Raw genomic sequence first — 22759 nt, 5'->3', positions numbered from 1 at the left:
GTTTCAGTTTAGGAGTAAATAACTGAGATAATAATGTAATGGTCGAGATTTAAAAAAAATAAGTGATAATTCATTTAGAGTTATGATTTTTGGGTTAAATTTATTTGTATTTGTTAACAGAGCTTATTGACTTAGTGTTATTTTTTTATTTGAAATTAAAGCATTAAATAACAAAGTTTAATAATACAAGATTACCATAGACGGATGACCGATTTATATTTTGGAAATTATTATTTATATTTTGGAAATTATTTCATATACGGAAATAAATTACAAGTAAAATTTAAGTAACTCACCAACTGAAATCATTCTACATATTTTGTCGTTTCACACTTTCCAAATTTACACCATTTAAATATTAGAAACTAATTGAATTGTGCCAAAATCTTACTTAAAAGTTTCCGACGCTTCTGAACTGCAAATAATTACAATTAAATTAAGTACGCAATTTATGGATTTTTCTTTTATGAATATAGACAGTCAGCGTTATCTCCGTTACCAATATATATAGGTTTAGAATTTTTACCTAAATATAATAAATTTATATATAAATAAAAAAAAGGTGCAAATATTATAAAAAAGTTGATTTACCAACAAGGAAATTACGAAGACTTCAAAGACTTTCAATTTTTATAACAATACAAACAGTAACTGTACTTTTTCTGCAGATTCATTAGAAGATATACTTCTGAAACAATGACTGCATAATTCTTTCAAATTTACCACAGAATAACCATGGATTTAAAGATTTTTTTTAAATTTATGATTTTAAAGTGACTTCACTTAAACTACAGTAATCTTGTAGGCAATAGCTAAAAGCTTTTTTTTTAAATAAATTACTGATAAATTACTTCACATTAGCTGCAAGGTAACTGCACTGTTTTTACAGTTAAGATTGCACTACAGAAAAAAAAAAAAAAAAAAAAAAAAAAAAAAATATATATATATATATATATATATATATATATATATATATATATATATATATATATATATATATATATATACATATATTGTAGAAAAAAATATTATTTTGTGATGTATTTACGACCCTTTTGTCAATTTTCCTAAATCAAATACAGAGGCAAACTTCCTTTAAGAGTCCTAGATAAGAATTTCTTAGCCGTATGTGTGAAAAATTGTAGAGTTTATTTATCTGCCACTGAGGAAATTACTATGGGATTGGAACGTATTTTTCAATCAAATGTATTTTTTTTTGTAATATTTTCTTGCATAACTGATTGCTTTACAGACTGGAGTACGTCTCACTTCGATTGAAAATTAAAATACATAGATTCGAATTTGAGAGTCCTGATGAAGATCTAGCGTGTCTTTATGTGTTTTTTTTATTTATTTTCTACTCCTTTTATTATTAAATGTAACAATTAACGTATTGTCCGATGTTATCGCTCCCCCAGGTCCCCCCCCCCCAGGTCTTGTTTTTTCTGTCTGCGCAGGGGCCAGATTTCTCACTGGGTGGAATGGGTGAAGTACGTCGGCAGTTATAGTAACTCCTGGTAGGCCTACGCTATAGGCTTGAAGGTCATTCCATTATGCCCACCTCGCATTCCTATGAAGCAAACCGGGTTCGAATGCCAGCGATGGCTGGTCGATACGAATTCATTTCTGGCTTGCACCGACCACAGTGCTACGTAAAAGAGCCTCAGTGGTAGACGGATCATGGGTTAGAGTCCCCCTACCATCAGACTGACCGTGGGACGTTCTCGAGGTCTTCCTCTTCATGTAACGCAAATGCGGGTTAGTTCCAATTACAAAGCCCTCCACGAAGGCAAATTACTTCCAATACTTGCTCCAGGAGTTCCCTTGTCTTCTGGATTGGATTCAAAACTACAAGTCTAAAGTGTTGAACATTAGTAGTCATAAAACCAAAAATTTGGTCGATTGTTCAACGACTGTCATAAAATAAAACAAATAAAATTGTTTTGCTGACTCTGGAGAAAAGTCGGACATCTACCTTTAGGTGGTCAAAGTATTTTTTTAATACTAACAGATGATATTCACTTTCTACTCTTGATCACGAATAATTCGCCTGTTGCTTCTGATTCTCACGTGGTTTTAAGAGATTCAAGGTTCGTAGAAAGTGCAATGCGTGTGAAGCCTCTCTACTCAGTTTTGTCACCCTGACGCAAGACGATAGATTTAAACGAACCGACAACGTGTAGGAAGGTGATGATGCCGGACAAACTCATGTATGTAATCTGATTCAGATTAGATGGTTAAGAAAGAAGGAGACATCGAAAACTAATTGAATGGTTGAATGATTTTTTGTAAATAACGTATTTTTACTGCCAAATCCCTTGATTTTGTCATATCAAAATATAGAGGTATCAACATCATAATCGTCATTAAGACGTTGACTGAAAGGAAAGATTACTCGATCATCAAGAATGTGATTAGAGGGTGCTGGTTCCTTTAAGGGAAAGATCACGGTTTAATATAAGAAAATATCTTAAAATTACAATAAGAAATACACAATCTAAATAACATTATTCGCGAGAGACACTGTGTAACGTATATGTTAAACATAGTGTAACGTAATCAAGTTTAAGGTTTATGATGAGTGTAGTTTAACACCATATTAAGGTATCTGCACCATAAAAATTTCATTTACGTGATATTGTTCTAAGTCCTTCAAAATTTTCTACTATAAAGCGTGTATGACTTTTAATTGTTAAAAGTTTATTGACATAAAATAAATATATCTTTAAATTAAATTGCTGCTACGTTTTTAAAATTTTACTATTATATCCCTAACATAATATTTTAATTGAATTATTTTCTTTTCTATTTTTTTGGATGTTACCATTAATGCATTTTGCATAGAATGGCATTTTGATCTTTATACCATTCTTTAATATGTAAATCTTTCAGCAATTATGGTAATTCCTGATTGGTATTCTTTTTTACTTCATCTTAAGTGGTGCGGAAATTTATTCCTGAGATAAATGTTACGCACGACTAACAAAAATATGTGAACAATATATATATATATATATATTAAAAAAACTCTTTCAAAATGATTGCTAAAATGAAAATAGAATACGTAAGACAGAGTAAAATATTAAAATAAGTGTAAGTTTCTTTTGTATTATAGACGTGACTAGCAGAATCAAAAGGGTTTAACCACAAGTTCAAAAGACTTTTTGTAAAATATTAAAGAAAAGTTTAAATGTATTGGGAATAAAATCAGGCTTTTTGCCAAAAGTCAACTTTTTCTAATCACTTACTAAAATAAATAAAAGAATAAGTGTATATATATATATCAGGACACATCCTTTGCGATAAATGTGATATTTCTGGATAAAGAATAATTATCCCAAGATAAAAATTAGTTTTTATAATGTGTCTATATCGTGAAAAATAAAAGTACAGTTGAAAATGAGTTGGTGGTGGGCTGGTGACGACCGGTGTGGAGCAAATGTAAAAAATGTTTTTAAAATATGAACATTCCCTTACTAATTTAAATTCCTTCTAACGGTCCCTTCTTATTTTAATTAATTTTAATCTTGTTAAGTCTATAAGCAGCATAAGCATCAAATTTGCAGATTTATATTAAATTTTATTAATATCAAGTTTCGATCGAGTTTAAGAAGTCATCCTGTCTTTTGTCATTAAAATTTAAAAACAAATCACACATTAATCAAACCTTCATAATTTCTAATCTTCTATTTAATTTATAATTTCTCTTCTGTAACTAAAAAGAGTAAATCAATGCATTCTTAAAAACTCATTTAATCGTTGCTAAAAAACTAACGAAAAAAGAATTAGAAACAGTGTTAGGTTTCCTACAAGAGTATAGAATTGAAAATTTTATTTAAACAACCTAAATAGGAATTTTAGAAAAAAAAAATTGGTTCGGTCGGAAAATTTGAATGTTGATTCATTTCCAAAATCTAACAAAATAATTAAATTAAACAAGAAAACCAAATTAAGATCAATAAAAAGCAGAATTTGATTTCTGACGATAAAAAAGTAAAAATGTGTTAATGAACAAAAAACTTCTTTCTTTAAGGAATAAATATGCATCTTTGAATCAAGCGTACATTTCAAAAGGGATTTTTTATTTTATTTTAGAAAAAAATACGTAGTTTGTTACCAAATAAGGAACAGAATGTGTGTTTTCGTATTATAACGAGAGTTTTATTTTTTATTATAAAAATAGTGGGCGAAAACAGACATCGTTTGAAAAGAGCCATGAATGCATAAAGAAAGATTCGAAAGTTCAACATAATGCAAGCATTCACCTTTTCAAAGAGTCGATGACAGAGACTTTTACTTCAGTAATTAAAAGCTGTTCTATCGAACGGAGTGGCGACTGAATTCATTATCTCGCGGATAGAATGAGTCAGTATAAAAGCGGAACCGCCATTTTGTTCCTAAATGAAAAATTCCAGTACGCAAATCCTCGAGATAATGATTTTGGATACCACAAAAAACTACAAAACTTTTGAATTATTTTATTTTCAATAAAATTTATAATGAATCAAGTCTTAAAAAATTTCGCATTTCTGAATAATTTAAAAAAAAAATCGTATCTCAATCACGAATGAGTCGCTTTGCAAGAAAAACCGCCATTTTGTTTCGAAATGCGAAATTCGAATAAGCTTGATATGGAAGCCCTAATGCATAATTACAAAATGTCTGTGTTATTTTTTCAATAAAATTTATAACTATCTGTAAGTCTCGAAAAATTCTGCATTTTTAAGTAATTTTTTTTTAAATCACTATGAAATAACATTTTTGTATTAGCTTAATAAATAGTAATGTCCATATTATTTTCAAGAATTTCTTTGAGTACGGAAAATATTCGAATGCTTGCTTTTAATTTTTGTAAATTTTTTAGAGTCCTAAGGATATGCATCTATCTGTTAATATATTTTCAAAAACGAAATTTGGTTTTAATTAACCATTGCTATTTTTAATAAAAGTTGTAATTATCTATTAAGTTTGAAAAATATTTCTGAAAATAAATATAGCTATCGTTAGTTTTTTCATTTTTCTTAATAAATAGGATGTTCCGACCCTGCTCGCTTCACTCACCCCTCTCGTAACTGCTCCTCACTCATCATTGTGTGGCACAATAAGGAAAGATAAGTGATAATTAATTTTACTCTTTAACCAGCATTTCTTGCTATTATAACAGTTAAAATAAGAAACTGTTTTTATGTTTGTTGAAATTAGATTTTCATTATTTTAAAAATTTCGTCAAGATTTACATCTGGTAACAACTAATCTCTCACCCCCCCCTCAATTTTTTTTTGTTTCTTTCGCTTCATAAAGTAAAGATCGTGAGGGAGAAAAACTAGATTTCTTGCAACAATGGATAAATATTCATGAACTAGTGGCCCACGTGCCATAGGTTTGCACTCTATTTTTCTGCAATTAGCAAAAAATTACTATTTGAAAAAATGAAGTAAATGTTTTAAAAAAAATCAATCAAATCAAGTAGTTTGAGCCGCGATGGCTCAGGGGATAGAGCATTCGCCTTCGAATGAGGTGCACCGGGTTCGAATTCCGGCGATGGCTCAGGGGATAGAGCATTCGCCTTCCAATGAGGTGCACCGGGTTCGAATTCCGGCGATGGCTGGTCGATACGAATTCCGCATCCGGACTGCACCGACCACAGTGCTGATGCGAAATATCCTCAGTTTGAGACGGATCATGCATTAGAGTCCCCTTGTCATCAGGCTAACCGTGGGAGATTCTCGTGGTCTTCCTCTCCATGTAACGCAAATGCGGGTTAGTTCCACCGAAAAGTCCTCCACGAAAGCAAATTTCTCCCAATACTTGATCCAGGAGTTCCCTTGTCTTCTGGATTGGGTTCAAAATTACAAGGCTACGGAGTTGAACATTGGTAGTCGTAAACCCAAAAATTGGGTCGGCTGTTCAACTACTATTATATATAAAAGAAAATCAAGTCGTTTTCAAGCCTAATAAAAGGATAATGAAATAAATTAAAATTCTCCAAAAAAAATTTGTTGGCGGGATATCGTTGAAATGCGGTTTCTTATGTGCACAGAAAAAGTCGTAATGTGCACTTTGAAATCCATTTTACGTATCAGTTTTACGTATCAGAAACTATTCGTATCAGGAACTATTTGACCGATTTTGCTAAACTTTTGTAATTTGCCATTTAAAATATTTCTTTATTTTATTATTTAAAATGATATAAGAAATTCGACTATAATAATAATAAACATTTACTAAAAGTTTTTTTTTTGCATGGAATAATCTTTGTGTAAGCAAATTTAACAATTGCGTAAATTTTTTTTTAAAAATTCGCTTAAAATTTTATTGAGATATGTTGAAATATGCGAAAAACAAAATAAACCTTAAGTGGTCCAAACTTTGGATCGCTCTCCTGACCAAACTATTTGATCCATATTTCTCAGATTGCATCTACACACTATATTTTGGGAGTCAGAAATCGGAATCCGCAGAAAAAAAGTATGTTTATTCTGAAAAAAGTAAGTTTTTGTGTCTGATTTCTTAACTTAAGCAATCGTCTGTGCTAATTAATTATCATCTATGAGGCCATCCCCTTGAACTATTAAGATTGAGTCCTAGACCGCAATTCAAAGTCATCCATTGCGGTCTGTTTATGTTACTGATTTAACAGGCATACAGTTTCGTTTTTTATAAATGAATCTCCCTTTTTTTCATGCTTAGTATGATCACGTATGAGTCATTGCAATAGCTGTATATCAGTGTTTTATATTAGCTGCATTTATAAAAATCAATTAAATGTAAAAAAGCAAAATATGTTTAAATTTATTACTATATACATTTAGACCATCAAAGTCTTAGCTCCAAGTATAATTCACACATGAAATGCAAAAAACGATAGAAAAGGACAGAACTGCAATTCTTCAATAAATTTTAATCACGTGTTCAGTAAACCTAGTAGTTTGGTCAGGAAAGCGATTGATAGTTTAAACCCCTTAAATTTAATTGTACCTTTTTCATATCATGCAATATCTTAAAACTTTTTAAATGAATCAAAAAATTTTGCGCACATTAGCATAATCTTTTTTTCCAAGGTAATTCTATACAAAGAAAATTATATTTTGTTTAATGATAGTTGAAAAAGTTTTGAATTGTAAGGTATGTCCATTATGGCATCATTTTATTGAACTAAATTCTATATGGTAAGTCAAAAAATTTGAACGAAATAGAATTTTAAATTTAAGACATTGTCAAAATTTGATTTCTCACTTACTTTCCAACTTATTTCTTTAAAATTTAGTATTTTTCAAATAAAATTAAAATCATTTTTTAAAATGATGTAAAATTTTGTATTTCAAATATGAGTTAATTTCTGTCTCCCTATTGGGTCAAAAATCATAATTAGTCGAAAAAAACTGTATTTATTTTTAAAAAAAGTACGCTTTTGTGTATAATTTCGTAAATTAAATCATTGTCTGAACTAATTAATAAGCATATTTCAGGTCAACCCTTTAAACCATTAAGTATGAGATGATCAGATCATTAGATCAAAAGTTCAGGCCTCATATTTTATTTATTTATTTAATTTTTGCAAGCTCTACATTTATTTCAAATTAAATCACTGAAACAAATAGTGTCCAAAAATGGCACCACAAGTAATCAGAATCAAATTTTAATTATAAAATTTATTGCATACGCCAATAAAGATGAATTGTACATAAAAAAGCTGTGTACAAGACAAAATAATAATTTTTTAAATGTGTGGTGTTAATTATTGAATTAAGTTTAGTCTGTTAAAAAATTATCCAGTGAAGAAAGTGTTTTTCGGTATTCTGAGAAAAGAACGAAGAATTTTCCTAAAGTGTAATTAAATGTCGGCGAAGGTAAGGTCATTATTTTTTTCGAAAATAAAACTGAATCTTTTTTTTAATTCTAAATATTTAAAAGGAGGGGATAAAAAATAGCATTGGTCTAAGAAAAGCCACAATTGACTACTGTGATCTGAGATTTTACTTACTCGAACAATAACATAATATTTCTAAGACTCTTGTTATCGTCATACTTACAACTCGATACATAAAAACCAAAAATTAACTGTAAATTAAATAATATTATAATAATTCGTAACAAATTTTATGAATGGTAAATTTATTATAAATTGCTGTTATGTTTAGTTAATAATACTGTAATTCCCCCCTCCCCCCAATTTTTTTCTTTTCTGAATTAAAAATTCCTCTATTGCCTACTTTCCGCATGAAAAAAAAAACTTGAAATTAGAAGAAATAAATTTAAAATATTCTTCGAATATTAACGATTAATAAATTCTAAAACATTTTAAATGCCGTAAATGAATTTTATTAAACTTTAATAGTTAAATTCTAAATTTAAACATACTTTTGTTGATAAATTTCTCAAATTACAGGTAAACAAATAAATTGTTAAAGAAAAATGTTGCTGCTTAGAAACTACTAGGCAATTCTTCCGACTCTCCTCGAGACATTAAAAATTAAACTAAGAAATATATCTTAAATCTAATACCCATATATTTTTTTACAGTAAAAGAAATATCTTTAATTTGCCAAATGTAATAGCTTTTTTTATTTGATTTAAAAAATCTAAATTGAATCATTAATTGTTGTTAAATTAAACTAAAACTGTTGTGACATTTCGAAAATAAATTGCACAAAAATAAAATTCAACTTTCATTAAAAAATGTTTCCTTTTTTTATATTTTAATTAAAATAATGCACAAAAAGAATATAAATACGAAACATAAATCAAGGTATTGGAATGCATTTCGTTATTTCGAAACAGCAATATTCTCCTTTCAATAAAATTTGCATAATTGGATTTAGAAAACTAAAAGTTCTCTATAAGTTAAAAAAAAAATAATCCTACGCAGGATTTGCAGTGGATTTGATACATCATTTCTAATTAATAGTTTGTATGCTTCAAGGAATAAAACAAAAATGCAATTGGTTTGTTTTTTAAATTGGAAGAGGAAATAAACTTTTGGTTCGATGAAATAAAATAAACATGAGACGACACATCAATTAATGTCGGGGCATTTCATTTTCTCATTTTATTTTCAGAATCGGGCAAAATATAATCTTCTTATCATTAAAATGGTCTTTCCGAGAATTAAACAAAATGTACGGATTTATGCGCAATGCTAAGCAAATAAAATGATTACAATCTACAGAAATAAATAGCAGTTTAAACAACAAACAATAAATTCCAAGACTGCGTCTTAATGCTTTTGTATTCAGATTTATTAGTATGAACCTTTTTCTATTAGTGTCCTAGTCTAATTACAGTTCATTATTTCCAATATCCAGCGTGCCACTTGCTATATTAATTTTCAAAAGTAATCTTCATTATGATTTTTCAAAAATAATCTGAACTCGGCTTTGATACGTATATTTAATATTACTGTTTGAAAAGCAGACTTACGCATTGGACATAGCTTTCACAAAATTTTTAGAAAAATAAAATTATTATTTCATGCTTACAACCGATAATAATAGGTTCTAAAGCCTAGTGAATTGAGTTAAAGCCTGTACTGATTTAAAACCTTCCCAGTGCTCCAATAAAGAACAATTAAATATATTCTGGTCTAACGATTGGGTTTTGACGCAAATATCATGCTATCTTACTGAATCGAATGTTTAATTTTAAATATGCTAAATAATTTGAATATGCAAATTTCAAGACTAGACACAATCGAGTAAATGCAAACTTTAAAAACTGTGCTGAACTATCTTTCCAAATTCGATGTTGAACAACAACAAAACATTTATTGACGGAACACTTAATTTCAAGTTAACACTAAATCGAACTGTCATATGTTAAGTTAACACTAAATCGAACTGGATACCCGCAGGTGACGTTATCTTTATGCCAAAATTCAGAAACCAATCAGGATAGACGCATAAGAGTGACGTCACTCAGAGGCGTCCAATTTTATCAGATTCTAAAATAATTTATCATGATAACAAAACAAAACCTAATTGCTCTAACGTTAACCAGACTAGCACACAATCACGTGATTAAGCTCATCTATGTGATTAAAATCACATGTTTAGGTCTAATCCCACATTCTTCCTTTCGAATTGCAAATGTTCAGTTAAAATGGGGTAAATAAATCAATCTAACACACTTACAATGGAAAATGTTCCCACTAAATTCACGCGCATTCACACTAAACGTTAATTATTTTTGTGTCCGAAGACACCAATGTTGGCCCACTTCTTTGTTTTGTCTGTAAAATATTATCTATCGATTACGAGTTGGCGTGAGTTTGTTGTTTTTGTGAGTTCTGTTCTATTTTAATAGAAAAAAAATCACAGTTAAAATATATACGTACGTTATTTGTCGTGTAATAAAGGTATATATATTTTAATTTTTAAGTCCTTATAAACTGTATCAAATTTCGTAATGCTTTATTTCTGTTCTTGTCTACTTTATTAAGCCTAGTTCAAATTCGTCTGAATTTTCTCTTCGTGGTACGTACATCTCACTTCCAAACTAATTTTATTTTAAAAATTAGTGTAACAAGTGATTCATTTTGCATATTGTATCATAAAGGTTAACTGGAACTCTTGTATCTTACTGTATCTGTGTTCTCATATCTTACTGTAATTATGAATTTCAATGTTACTGAATAACGATCATGGTGGCGGATACTTTAAGCCAAGTAGTGAGAAAGAGCACTTAGTGAATCATACTTAAGTGTTAAATACAGTTCCTGATCAAACTGTTCGACGCACTATAAGATTCTATGTAAAATCTTAATTACCTGGTGATACTATACCGCTTTATTGTTTTTACTCGACTAAAACCGGCTAGCACTTGTTTACGTTTGTATATCAATTGATTAACATTGCAATACGATACGTTCAAAACAAATACAAATAGGAAGTATACAAAAAATGTCCCGAATAAAAACTCATCATATACACGTTTAAATATAAAAGTAGTGCATATAAACTCGTGGAAAACATGTAATTATTAAAAAACTACAGCGCGTCTAATAATTTCGTCTATTTATTATATTATACTAATATAATACCTGATATAGTAAATATTCCATATTTACATAATGCACAGTCAAATTTATCCAATCGCCGAATTTATATTATATATCGTCTAATTTAACCAATTGATACACGAACTTAAATTAGTGCAAACCGGTTTCAGTCGAGTAAAAGCAATAAAGCTGTATAGTATCACATGTTGATTAATATTTTATATAGAATGTTATAGTGCGTCTAATAATTTGGCCAGGGAATTGTAGTATGATTTAGATTCGTGAGTAAATTTGCCATTTTTTTAAAAACCATCGTTAAACCGATTTTGAGTTTACGACTTCCAATGTTCAACTTTATATCCTTATAATTTTGAACCCAATCCAGAAGACAAGGGAACTCTTGGGAAACCAGGGAACCAGGGTCATCTCATTGGTGTGCAATTTTTAAACATACTTCATTAATTCTGCTCTTTAGATACGTGGCCTACTACTTATTTTAACTTCATTTTTTAAAATTTATTTTTTCAAAAAATCTTACTTAGTGAGAGTCATTTATAACTATAAAATTACGTAGGGGGCGGGGTAGCCTAGTTAGTAAGTCACTGGACCCCTGTCCAAGAGGTCATGAGTTCGATCCCAGCCGCCGGAAGACTCCCCGTGTTGTAAATGGTTACTGATGCACGTTAAATCTGTGGGAGTCACAAAGTCCTCCAGCTACCCATAACAAATCAATGCCTCTTGGGGTACTGATCCAGGAGCTCCCATGTTTTCTGGATTGGGATTAAAATTACAAGACTACGGAGTTGAACAATAGTAGTCGTAAACCCATAATTGGGTCTGCTGTTCAACGACGGTTATAAAATAATATAAAATATAAAGTTGGGTCGCATATTTTCTAAAAATGTTCATGGAAACCTGGAAATCATTTGAAATCATTTAAAAAAGTGTATTTCGACTAAAATGCAAAGAAGCAAAAGTAAAGCTAAAAACAAGTCAGTTAATTAAATAGTGAGCTTGGAGTACTACAGTGAACTGATCGTTAAGACACGGTTCCCAACGACCACCGAAGTCAAGCATCACTGGCTACGGTCAGTGTGCGGGTGGGTGACCACTTGGATCAGTCTGCGTAGGAACAGAGAGTGTGCAGTATTGGTCTTCGTTAAACTGTTCTACCGTAAAGTGCTCAATTTCGCTTGCAGGTCGTTGGCCTACAGAAGCGGGGGTGCCATCCCCTCTGCAGAGGATCAAAATTGTGATGGCATGTCTTCGGATCATCCTAAGGGTTATTTCCCAGACCGTCGCCAATAGCCCATTGTGCAGCTCTAGTGTGACACAAATGAACTACAATATCAGTGAGTTTGGAAGTCTGAGAAACAAAAGGGATGTCGAATTTCAAAGATCTGGAAATCGACAGTTTGTTTTAAAACGGAAAATTTCTTATCTCTGAACGCCATAAAGTCCGAAAGTGTTCGTTAAGTGACCAGCGATTTCACCTTATCATATCTGTCTCAAGGAAAATCTATTTAAATGGAATATATAAATAAAATTAATACATTTAAAATACCAATGTTACGCTCCAGAATATGATTTTTGCATTAATTCTGATGTCCATGCAATGCATCTTACATTTAACTGCTGTCTAAAGATTGTTTTTTAATACTGAAAGCATATGAGATACTTGATGTATGTGATATTTAAAATAAAAATTATTTTGTCGTTTTTATATTGATTATTAGGTATTCGTCCTAAAATTCCTGATTTTAGTGATTGTTTAGGCTATGCAATTTTTTTTTTCAATACAAATGCGAGCTATTGTGTAACGATTATCGAAACAGCATCTACTATTAATAATGCTAATAAAAATAGCAAACTTTGATAGTGAAATCTTAAAAAACGTCTATTAATGCTTATTGTTCCGAACATTTATGAATTTAGTATTTTTATTGAAAAATTTTTTATTTACAATTTTATATTATAAAATTTTTAAGCGTGTTTGATGAATTTTAGCGAATATTAATTATTACCTTTGTGATATTAAACGAATATAGTTTTATGCTTTTTCGTAATAAATACATTTATTAAGGTTTTTTACAGTTGTTATAATTATAAAAAAAAACACGATTTCTATAATTATTTATTGTTTTTTAGCGATTATCATATTATTACATCTAAATAAAAATGTTAGAATTGAAAAAAAAAACATAATTGTTTTATTGTTTTACACAGATTAAATTCTAGATTTTATTCTGATGAAACGTAAATTTAATAACTTTCTTCACATGCTAAAATAACGTATTTACTTTTTAAAAATAAAAAAAAATGTCAATAGATAATGAATAAAATATTTATTAAAATATATATAAATTGTTGTGCACTAAGTTAATATCTTCGAATAACTTTGAATTGAAGGAGCGCATCTATTAGATTTAAGTCTTTCATTTCAAGTAAAAATCAAAGTCAAAAGAGCAGTTAATTGATGAGGATAATACTAATTAAAGATAATCAATGAATATTGTAGCTAAATACTTTTGAGATAAGGGCAAAGAAATGTTTTGCAGGTAAAACTGTCTCTATAAATTTTATTAATTTATGCTGACAGCTACAGAAATCGGGACATTTATGTTAGAAAACTTTATAATAAGCATTCATTTCATACTTAAGCTTTCATATTCAATTTAAAGGGTGTATAAAAGTTTAACACAGTCAAAATAAAAAAGATTAAATAAAGTTCACGCCAATTTACACCATGCGGCGATTATTTTTGCTTCCAAATTATCAATGTTGGCGAAATTAGAATGCCGGCAAGAGATTTTTTTCAATATCAAATACGATTTAGTATGTGTTTACTGTTGTTTTCCATGCTACTATACTACAGAAACAAATGTTCGCCTTTGAAATATGTCTGTCTGTTTTTTCGTTGTGAAAAAAGTTTATTTATTTTTAATTTTGAAATCTCTATGAACTGCATTAAATGTGCTTATTATGTATAATTTCTATACACTTCTGCTCTATTAAACGCAGTTCAAATTCGTTCCAATGGTCTCTCTGCACTGTACGAATATTTGATTTAGAAACTAGTTATATTTGAAGTATTCTGTATAGATGCAGTCTAAATTAATGATTTTTATTTTACATTGTATCGTAAAAAGTAATTTTAAAATCATTGAAATTATACTAATTCTATTATTAATTCGAAATATAAAGCTTAAACCTCAATAAGAAACTTAACAATGAATATTTTAGCGTATTCTGAGATTAACCATTAACCCTATGACAACTATTTATTTTTTTAAAATAGGTATTTTATTGAGCATACATTATGAGAATATTAGAAATTTTTTTTTTATTAATACATTATTTAATGTATTATCTTTTTTATTTGAGTTTTTAAGTTTCCTTTATTTAAATTTTAATTTTGCGATATTTTACTTTTCTTACGCAAAACTCTTATACTTCATTAGGTAACAGGCACACGAAGCTGGAATATGTAGAAAACTAATCTCTAAAGTAGATTCCGACATTTGACATATAATTTGAGAAATTCCATTTCATTAGAAAAAAATTAATTAAGACATCTGTAATGCTTAAAGCTGTATTTTCAAAATTAAAAAATAATATTTCGGTACTAACCAAAGTATGAAAGAGTTTGATGTCAATAAAATATTGTTAAAAAGTGATTTTGTATTTTTATTGTAAAATATGAAGGCTTTGAAATATATTTGCGTTATATTTTTGCAATTTAACCTAAATAAATTAACTTATGGAGTGTAATAACTAATTTCATATTTATTTCTGATACTTGTAAAAATCATTAGATATAATGTACTTACAGTAGATAAATTATGCAGCCATTAGCGTACTTATTTGAAAAAAATATATAATAAAATACAATTTTAGGAGGGCTCTGAAGTTTATTCTTGATCAATTAATGAACTCAATTAATGAATTTTGATCAATTAAGGAATCAATTAAATAATAATTAATTCTTATTCATCAATCAAACTTTAAAAAATATTGAGAAAACATTATGAATTTACCCAAAATAAATCTATTAAATATTTTTTAGTAAATATTTTTTAGTAAATATATTAAATTATCTAGTAAATATTTCTCTATTACATAATATTTTGGACAGATTTATTTCCATGGAACTGTTTACTAGTCATCAATCATAATAATTTAGTTAAGTTAACTTATGAAATCAATGCAAATTGAAAAAAAATATCATATTTTTGTCTTAATTCAAAAATATGAAATAATTATTCAATACTAATTTTATCAGATAAAAGTCGAATCTAGAGTGAAGTATTATCTGAAAAGTGTTTGTTTGTTAAACAATTTTTCATATAAGCCAATTTCTTTAAAACTTTTGCTACTAATCAACAATGATAGTTAAGGACAAAAGCAAGATAATTTTTCTGAGGTTATATATATATATATATATATTATTTTTATTATTATTTTTGATGTTTTAATAAAATCTTAACAATTTTAGTTTTGCTTTTCAAATAGAAGTATTTTGTTACACAGAGAACGGACGAAACAATTATCGAGTTTTTGCTCTTAATAAGAATTTGGATGGACTTACAGTGCTGACTACGGTTCCCACATCTGTACCACTTGTATTATAGTACCATCCGTTTACCACACAATTATAATCTCCCGTATCAGACGTATTCCATCGAAGGGTATAACCAGTTTCCTGAACTCCCTTGGCAAATACCGTCCTGTTCAGTGTACACTGGCTTTGTGACAGTTCCCAGTCTTTGTACTCCCGTACTAAGTAATTTCTTAAGCGATAGTACAGGCTACTGGCATTGGCACCCGTATCCAAGCTATCCACTTCTGGCACCCGGCACCAGTGTTCCGGCGTCCAGGTCATAAGTAACTGACAGTAACCGTGGGTGCCATAAGAGATCTGTGATGGTAAAAAGACCAGCCACAACAGGAAATGTTGATATTTTCCATGAGAGCCTGTCTCTCGCAATACCTCATCGAAAGGCATCTCTCTCTCTACTGATCCACATCTTCCCAAGCCGGAAGCTCAAGAGCAGGGATGGGATGAAAATGCACGTGCTACCAGGCGCCACCTGTCTTGATCGTAAAAAGGGTTGCTTTTTTAAGACCTCAGCAAGATATCCGAATAAAATTTCGATTATTTGTATGGCATAAAGAATATTTTTATTTTTTGTGTTGATTTCTTGGGCTACAGTGGTCACATTAAACTTTTATTCTTTTTGTGTTTTATGTTTTTATTTGTCTTTACGTGATTACGTGACGTAGTTGGAATAGTTACAGATAATTATCTTCATCGTTTACGAAATGGGTTGCATACTGATTTTAAATAAACTATTTGTGATAGTTTGATGAGTAATAACATTTCCTTAAGGAATAATAAATCAGTAAGCTTTGTACATTTTACATAAGTAGTATACACATTATGATATTTATACAGCTTATCAAGGTGACTTGTTGTTTTTCAAGGAAGTATAATTGGAATGAGGATAAATTACGATGATGGTTCATATAACATTCTTACAATAATCTTACAATAATCATGGATTAAACAGATTCAACAACTAATTAAGTTAACAACTATTAAACGGCTTTAACAACTGATTAAGTTATATGTTAGCATAAAAAAAGTCTGTGTGAAACAAATTTTGTAGTTTGAATAGTTTGGTACTTCATAATGATTGAAATTAAGTTATTAAGTTATATGTTTGCAACAAAAAAGTCTATGAGAAGCAAATTTGTAGTTTGAATAATTGGTTCGTCATAATGATTGCAACTAAGTTCATATGTTTGCTTCAAAATGTCTATGTGAAACAAATTTTGTAGTTTGAATAGTTTGGTACTTCATAATGATTGCAATTAAGTTATTTAGTTATATGTTTGCATCAATGAAGTCTATGTGAAACAAATTCGTAGTTTGAATAATTGGTACTTCATAATCATTGCAACTAAGTTTATATGTTTGCTTCGAAATGTCTATGCGAAGCAAATTAGTAGCCTGAATAACTTGGTACTACGTAATGATTACATTTTAGTTATTACACGAAAACTCAATATTCACGATTTAAATTTTAGAGTTATAATAAAACTAACAAATTTTTATAAATATTTTGTAGTAATGATTCACAAAGTTTAAAGGAATGTTTTATAGTGTCCTAGTAAGTAAAACTATTACACGTTTTATGATGCACAAAAGTAATTTTGCGAATACAGCTTGTATATTTTGTATGGTTTTAAAGTTATCTAAATAGATTAAGCTGTTTATATTAAAGATATTTCATGAAAACTTTTTATTTATTTACTTGGTATATTTTTTTCTAATTTTATTCCATTTCATTTAAAATAGGCCTTCAAAGTAATAAGATTTTTTTAAACAAATTTATAAAATATAATAAAAACACAAAAACCGCAAAATGTATTAAAGATAGTCGGGATTAAAAAAGAAGGTTTCAATCACATCACTTTTACATATCACATCACTTTATAAAAATATCTACTTTAACTTATGGATTGTTTATTTTTCGTTGAATAGAAGGATTTATTGCAATAACTATTTTTCCCAAGACAAGACATTCAAGAAAAGTAATTTAAATTATATTTCAACTCATTAATAAAATAGGACAAATCTGAAAATGTTTTTAATGAGATTATTTATTTGTTACCTGAATTTATTCATACTTTTATTCATGAAAAAATTTATGTTTTAATTAATAATAGTTTTGATTTGTGACTCATAATTCATACAATGGATTACAAGAGATCTTAAATGATAAAAAAGAATCGAGTTATTAATTTCGTTAATTTAAGTGGTTAAGTAAGTTAAAATCTTAGCAGCTACGTTTTATTTATTTATTTATTTAAAAAAAAAAAAAAAACAATTTCATTCTAGACAGACCAAAATTGAGAAAAGTAGGTTGCAACACTATTTAATAACTACGTTTTTTAAGCCGATTTTCCAAATCTTTCGAATTTTATTGAAATAATCTGTTTAATTTTATAAAAAATATTATTTATTTTCATCAAAAATATGAAATAATAAATAAAAACAAAGAAAAGCGACGTAATTTGCACTTGTAGCAAAGAGGAAGAAAAAATAATTCTTAAACTTTTCGAATTTTTTTCAAATTTGCTTATGCAACCCTCATGATAAACTTAATGACTTTTTATTACTACTAGTGGGCTGCACCCCCTGCTCACTAACGCTCACCAACCAATTGCAATGCAAAAACCTGCATAAACAAATAAATTCTAGTAAAACAAATAAATTCGTGATATAAATCAAAAATCGTCAAATAATGTCGTAATATATAAATTCGTGAAAAAAAGCGCCTTCGACAAAATACTAAAATAGAGATCTATCGACAAAGACTACTCACTTCTGCCTAACTTATGCTCTCTCTGGTTATTTCAGTTTCAGTTTTTAAAAGCGCCATATGTTGAGCCACCTCAGTAGATTTGGCATTTGACATTTTTGGCGGCAATCATTGGTCGATTTTCTAGCGTTGCCATTCGGGGAGTTGTAATGAGGCTTTTTTTGTCGCCGTGTAAGAGAAATATATATATATATATTATCAAATGTAAACACAAAGATCACTATCAACAAATTACTGAAATTAGAGCTCTCACTACGGTGGATTTTATAAACTTTCAGCTTAAATAATATAAAGAATCAACTAGGAGTTTTTTTTCCCATTATTAATTAAATTTTTTAACCAATATAGAAAAGTAACATTGCTTGTCCATGTCTCATCGACAAAGAGCAGTTTTTATTTTATTCACTTTTGAAAATACATAACTATGGCGTCTTATACTATCTTTCCAACTTCAAATGGCAACTTAAAACAAAGTAGAGAAGCAACATTGTTTCGGACTAATTTAAGAAAAAGTTTTTTGAGTTCAATTTAATTTTTAAAATGCATATCCAATGTCGTTTGATTTCTGAGAACAATGCACTACATATTTTAGTGACTACTTGCAATTCCAAATGCAATTTTCGTCTTAACAGAATTGTGATTGAAAACTAAAACTGCAAGAAAACCTTATTATCTAGCGTAATAATACCGTACAAAGAAATGTTTGGTAAACTATTTAACTGTCCTTTCATCTCTTAATTAACTATTGAGTTGATTTTAGTCTCTATGGCAGTTTTCGCTCCCAAAACAAATAAATGCGGGACACTATGCATATGATGTTCTCCAATGAAGACCTTTAAAACAGTTGTTGAGTTAATTATAGTCCTTATTCCAGTCCTTGAACTTAAAACAAATAAATGCGGTGCATCATAGATAAAATATAGTCTGCTTAATTACATAACGTAAGTGTTGGATTGGAATTTCAATAACTTTGAAAATTAATTTTAATATATATCTTTCGTTTAAAATAATGTCATGCTTATTGTTACTCAAAGTTATATTAACCGTAACTAGAATTAACTTCTTGCAAAACTCTACTATGTGTGATCCATACTACACTTAATCTATTATAACTTTAACCTCCGGTTATTGGTAATTAATATACGAATGGAGAAATTAGTATCGAAACTGGAATTAACTTCTTGCAAAACTCTACTATGTGTGATCCATACTACACTTAATCTATTATAACTTTAACCTCCGGTTATTGGTAATTAATATACGAATGGAGAAATTAGTATCGAAACTGGAATTAACTTCTTGCAAAACTCTACTATGTGTGATCCATACTACACTTAATCTATTATAACTTTAACCTCCGGTTATTGGTAATTAATATACGAATGGAGAAATTAGTATCGAAACTGGAATTAACTTCTTGCAAAACTCTACTATGTGTGATCCATACTACACTTAATCTATTATAACTTTAACCTCCGGTTATTGGTAATTAATATACGAATGGAGAAATTAGTATCGAAACTGGAATTAACTTCTTGCAAAACTCTACTATCTGTAATCCATGCTACACTTAATCTATTATAACTTTAACCTACAGTTTTTGGTAATTAAAATACGAATGGAGAAATTAGTATCGAAACTGGAATTAACTTCTTGTAAAACTCTACTATCTGTAATCCATGCTACACTTAATCTATTATAACTTTAACCTCCGGTTATTAGTAATTAATATACGAATGGAGAAATTAGTATCCAAATAAATAATTCAGATTGAATTCCTAAGAAGCCACTTCGAGCTTGGAACTAGTTAAAAACAACTGTTAATTATTTCACTCGTTATCAATAAGTTAATTTTTTTTTGTTAGAGTGTGATATGAGATAAGTGATATGAAAACAGTCGTAGAAAATTATTAATAAGAATAGGCTTCGTCTAGAATAAAAACCACAAATTTTTTTTAATCTTATTTTACTGTTGAAGGACTAAAACCCTTAATGTGTACACTACCTAGTTTAAGGCAAAATTAGGAAATTTTGTAATTAGCCACTTGAAGTACTTTTAATAGACTTTTTAAAATTGCTTGGTAATTATATCAAAAATTAAAAATTTTAAACGAAAAAAACGAAATTGTTAATAATAATAAAGTGGTGCAAAATATGTTAAACACTGCAAAGTTCGTTTCTAAAATAAAGAAAATTTTTAATTAAGAAGCGTGAAATGAAGATTTTTTCAAAGTATTAAGAAAAAATAATAAAATGCACTTTAGGGCATTTTTAACGTAAACAAGTGGTAATTAAGTGGAAGATGGCAGTTGGCAATTTTTAATCACTATTTGTTACATTTTGTCGTCCTGAAACAACCGTAAATTTTGTCCTATAATTAAATATTTAATTCAAATTCAATGTTCATATATATGTTATTCTATATCCCTTCAGTGTTCTATATTCTTTCATTCCTTCAGTGGGTCGATAAAATGAGTACCAAGCATGCTTGGGAACTAAATATATTGGGGTTCCGCGTTGGGCTGACCACCCAACCAAAACATCTGCTCTTGCACCCCAGAGTTCAAAGGTCAAGAAAATTGAGATAGGAGCAGTAGGCCTGTAGCACCACTGAGATTTAGTTTATTTTAGTAGTTGTTCTATAAATTTTGTTCCATATTACCTAGCTAATCTGAAAACAAACCAGTTTGCTCAGTTGAAGGGTGGAATCAAGGTTTTTCCACATTTTACTGAGGCAATATGCACATTGACGACTTCTATATCGATGCATTTTAAAAGTTTGTTTCTCTCATTTCCAATCCTCACTCTTCGTTGATCTATTCTTTGACATCAGATATCAAAAATTACAAGAATAACATTATGGCAATTTCCTTAATTTTAATAATATTTGAAACCGATTTATTCCTTGGATTATAGTTACTTAATTGATTGATTCTATCAACTAATTTGTTGCTTTGTTGATTGGATTAGCTTTATTTATCAGTTCTCGATCATTTAATAAATAGCACTATGTAAATTTAAGCGTATAGAAACGTTACTGCTGTTCCAGTTCATTTTAACAAAGTTCGATTTTTTCTAAGATCTTAGCTTCATTTTAACGAAAGTCTAGTAGGTTATATGCGGATTACATAAACAATTTGAGAAATGAAAGAAATTTTGGCACTATAACGGATCAGCTTTATTGATCTGCGCATTTTGTAGATAATCTGCAGAATAACTGTCTTCTGAACCTAAGCAGTAACAAATGTAAAGTTTCCTACCAAAATAATATTAAAATGAGAAATTACATTTACTTACTTATTCCATTCGTGCCTTCCCAAATATAAAGACTTCAGCATATCTCACCATTTAATCATGTCCTTAACAGCAGACCTGATCCGTTTCCATCCAGAAATCCCCAAGATCTTTCACTCACTTAATACCACGCTTTTTTAAAGTGAGCTTGGGTCTTCCTCGAGTTCTTTTTTTTTTTTTTGGACCCATCTAAGAGAAATATATATATATATATATATATATATATATATATATATATATATATATATATATATATATATATAAATATATATATATATATATATATATATATATATATATATATATATATATATATATATATATATATATATATAGATTATATTTTCTCTGGGCATTCTAGATACGTGACCGAGCCAGTTTCATTTCTTTTTTATTTTTATTATAACCCTCGTTGAACAGCAGACGCAATTTTGAATTCACGACTACTAATGTTGAACTACATAGCCTTGCAATTTTGAACCCAAACCAGAAGACAAGGGATTACCTGGATTAAGGTATCGGAAGAAATTCGGAATAACACTTTGATGAAACTAACTGAGGTTCTTTTAAGGCAGCACAGTGGTCGGAGCATGCCGGATGCGAAATTCGTATCTACCAGCCATCGCTGGGATTCGAACCCGGGATACCTTATTGTTAGGTGAGCTCGGTTTCATATCTTTATAATAATTTCCTATTTCATTGTCCTTATAATTAGAAAAAAAATTTAACGTTAAAAAACTAATATTAATAATATAAAACAAAGAAGCCGTGGTGGCTTAGCGGATAGAGCGCTCGCCACCCAACTGGGTGATCCGGTTTCGAATCCATGCAACGGCTAATTGATATGAATCTGCACCCGGATCACAAGGACCACAGTTCTTTCGTAAAATATCATCCGTTGTAGACGAAACATGGGTTAGAGTCCTCTTGTCGTCAGCTTAACCATAGGAAGTTTTCGTGGTTTCCTTCTCCATGTAATGAAAATTCGAGTTAGTTCCCATCAAAAAGTCCTCCACGAAGGCAAATGTTTCCCTATACTTGATAAAAGAGTTCCCTTATCTTCTGGATTTGGTTAAAATAT

At 29.2% G+C, this 22759-nt stretch overlaps 1 protein-coding gene across 1 annotated transcript in view; it reads right to left on the bottom strand.

Annotated features, from left to right (window-relative positions):
• LOC107446312 (beta-alanine transporter-like) overlaps positions 1–16051 on the bottom strand; it is a 175044-nt gene extending 158993 nt beyond the window's left edge. Inside the window, exon 1 of the mRNA XM_071179490.2 lies at positions 15585–16051. Within this exon, the coding sequence (XP_071035591.2) occupies positions 15585–16001 (417 nt within the window). The 5' untranslated portion in view covers positions 16002–16051. The remainder of the gene's footprint in view (positions 1–15584) is intronic.
• Positions 16052–22759: the final 6708 nt, after the last annotated feature.

Source organism: Parasteatoda tepidariorum, chromosome 1 (genome assembly GCF_982258835.1).
Source record: "Parasteatoda tepidariorum strain Cologne lab strain chromosome 1, Ptep-v5.0, whole genome shotgun sequence".
NCBI classification, from domain to species: Eukaryota; Metazoa; Arthropoda; class Arachnida; order Araneae; family Theridiidae; genus Parasteatoda; species Parasteatoda tepidariorum.
This window is presented reverse-complemented; position numbering and strand designations above follow the sequence as displayed.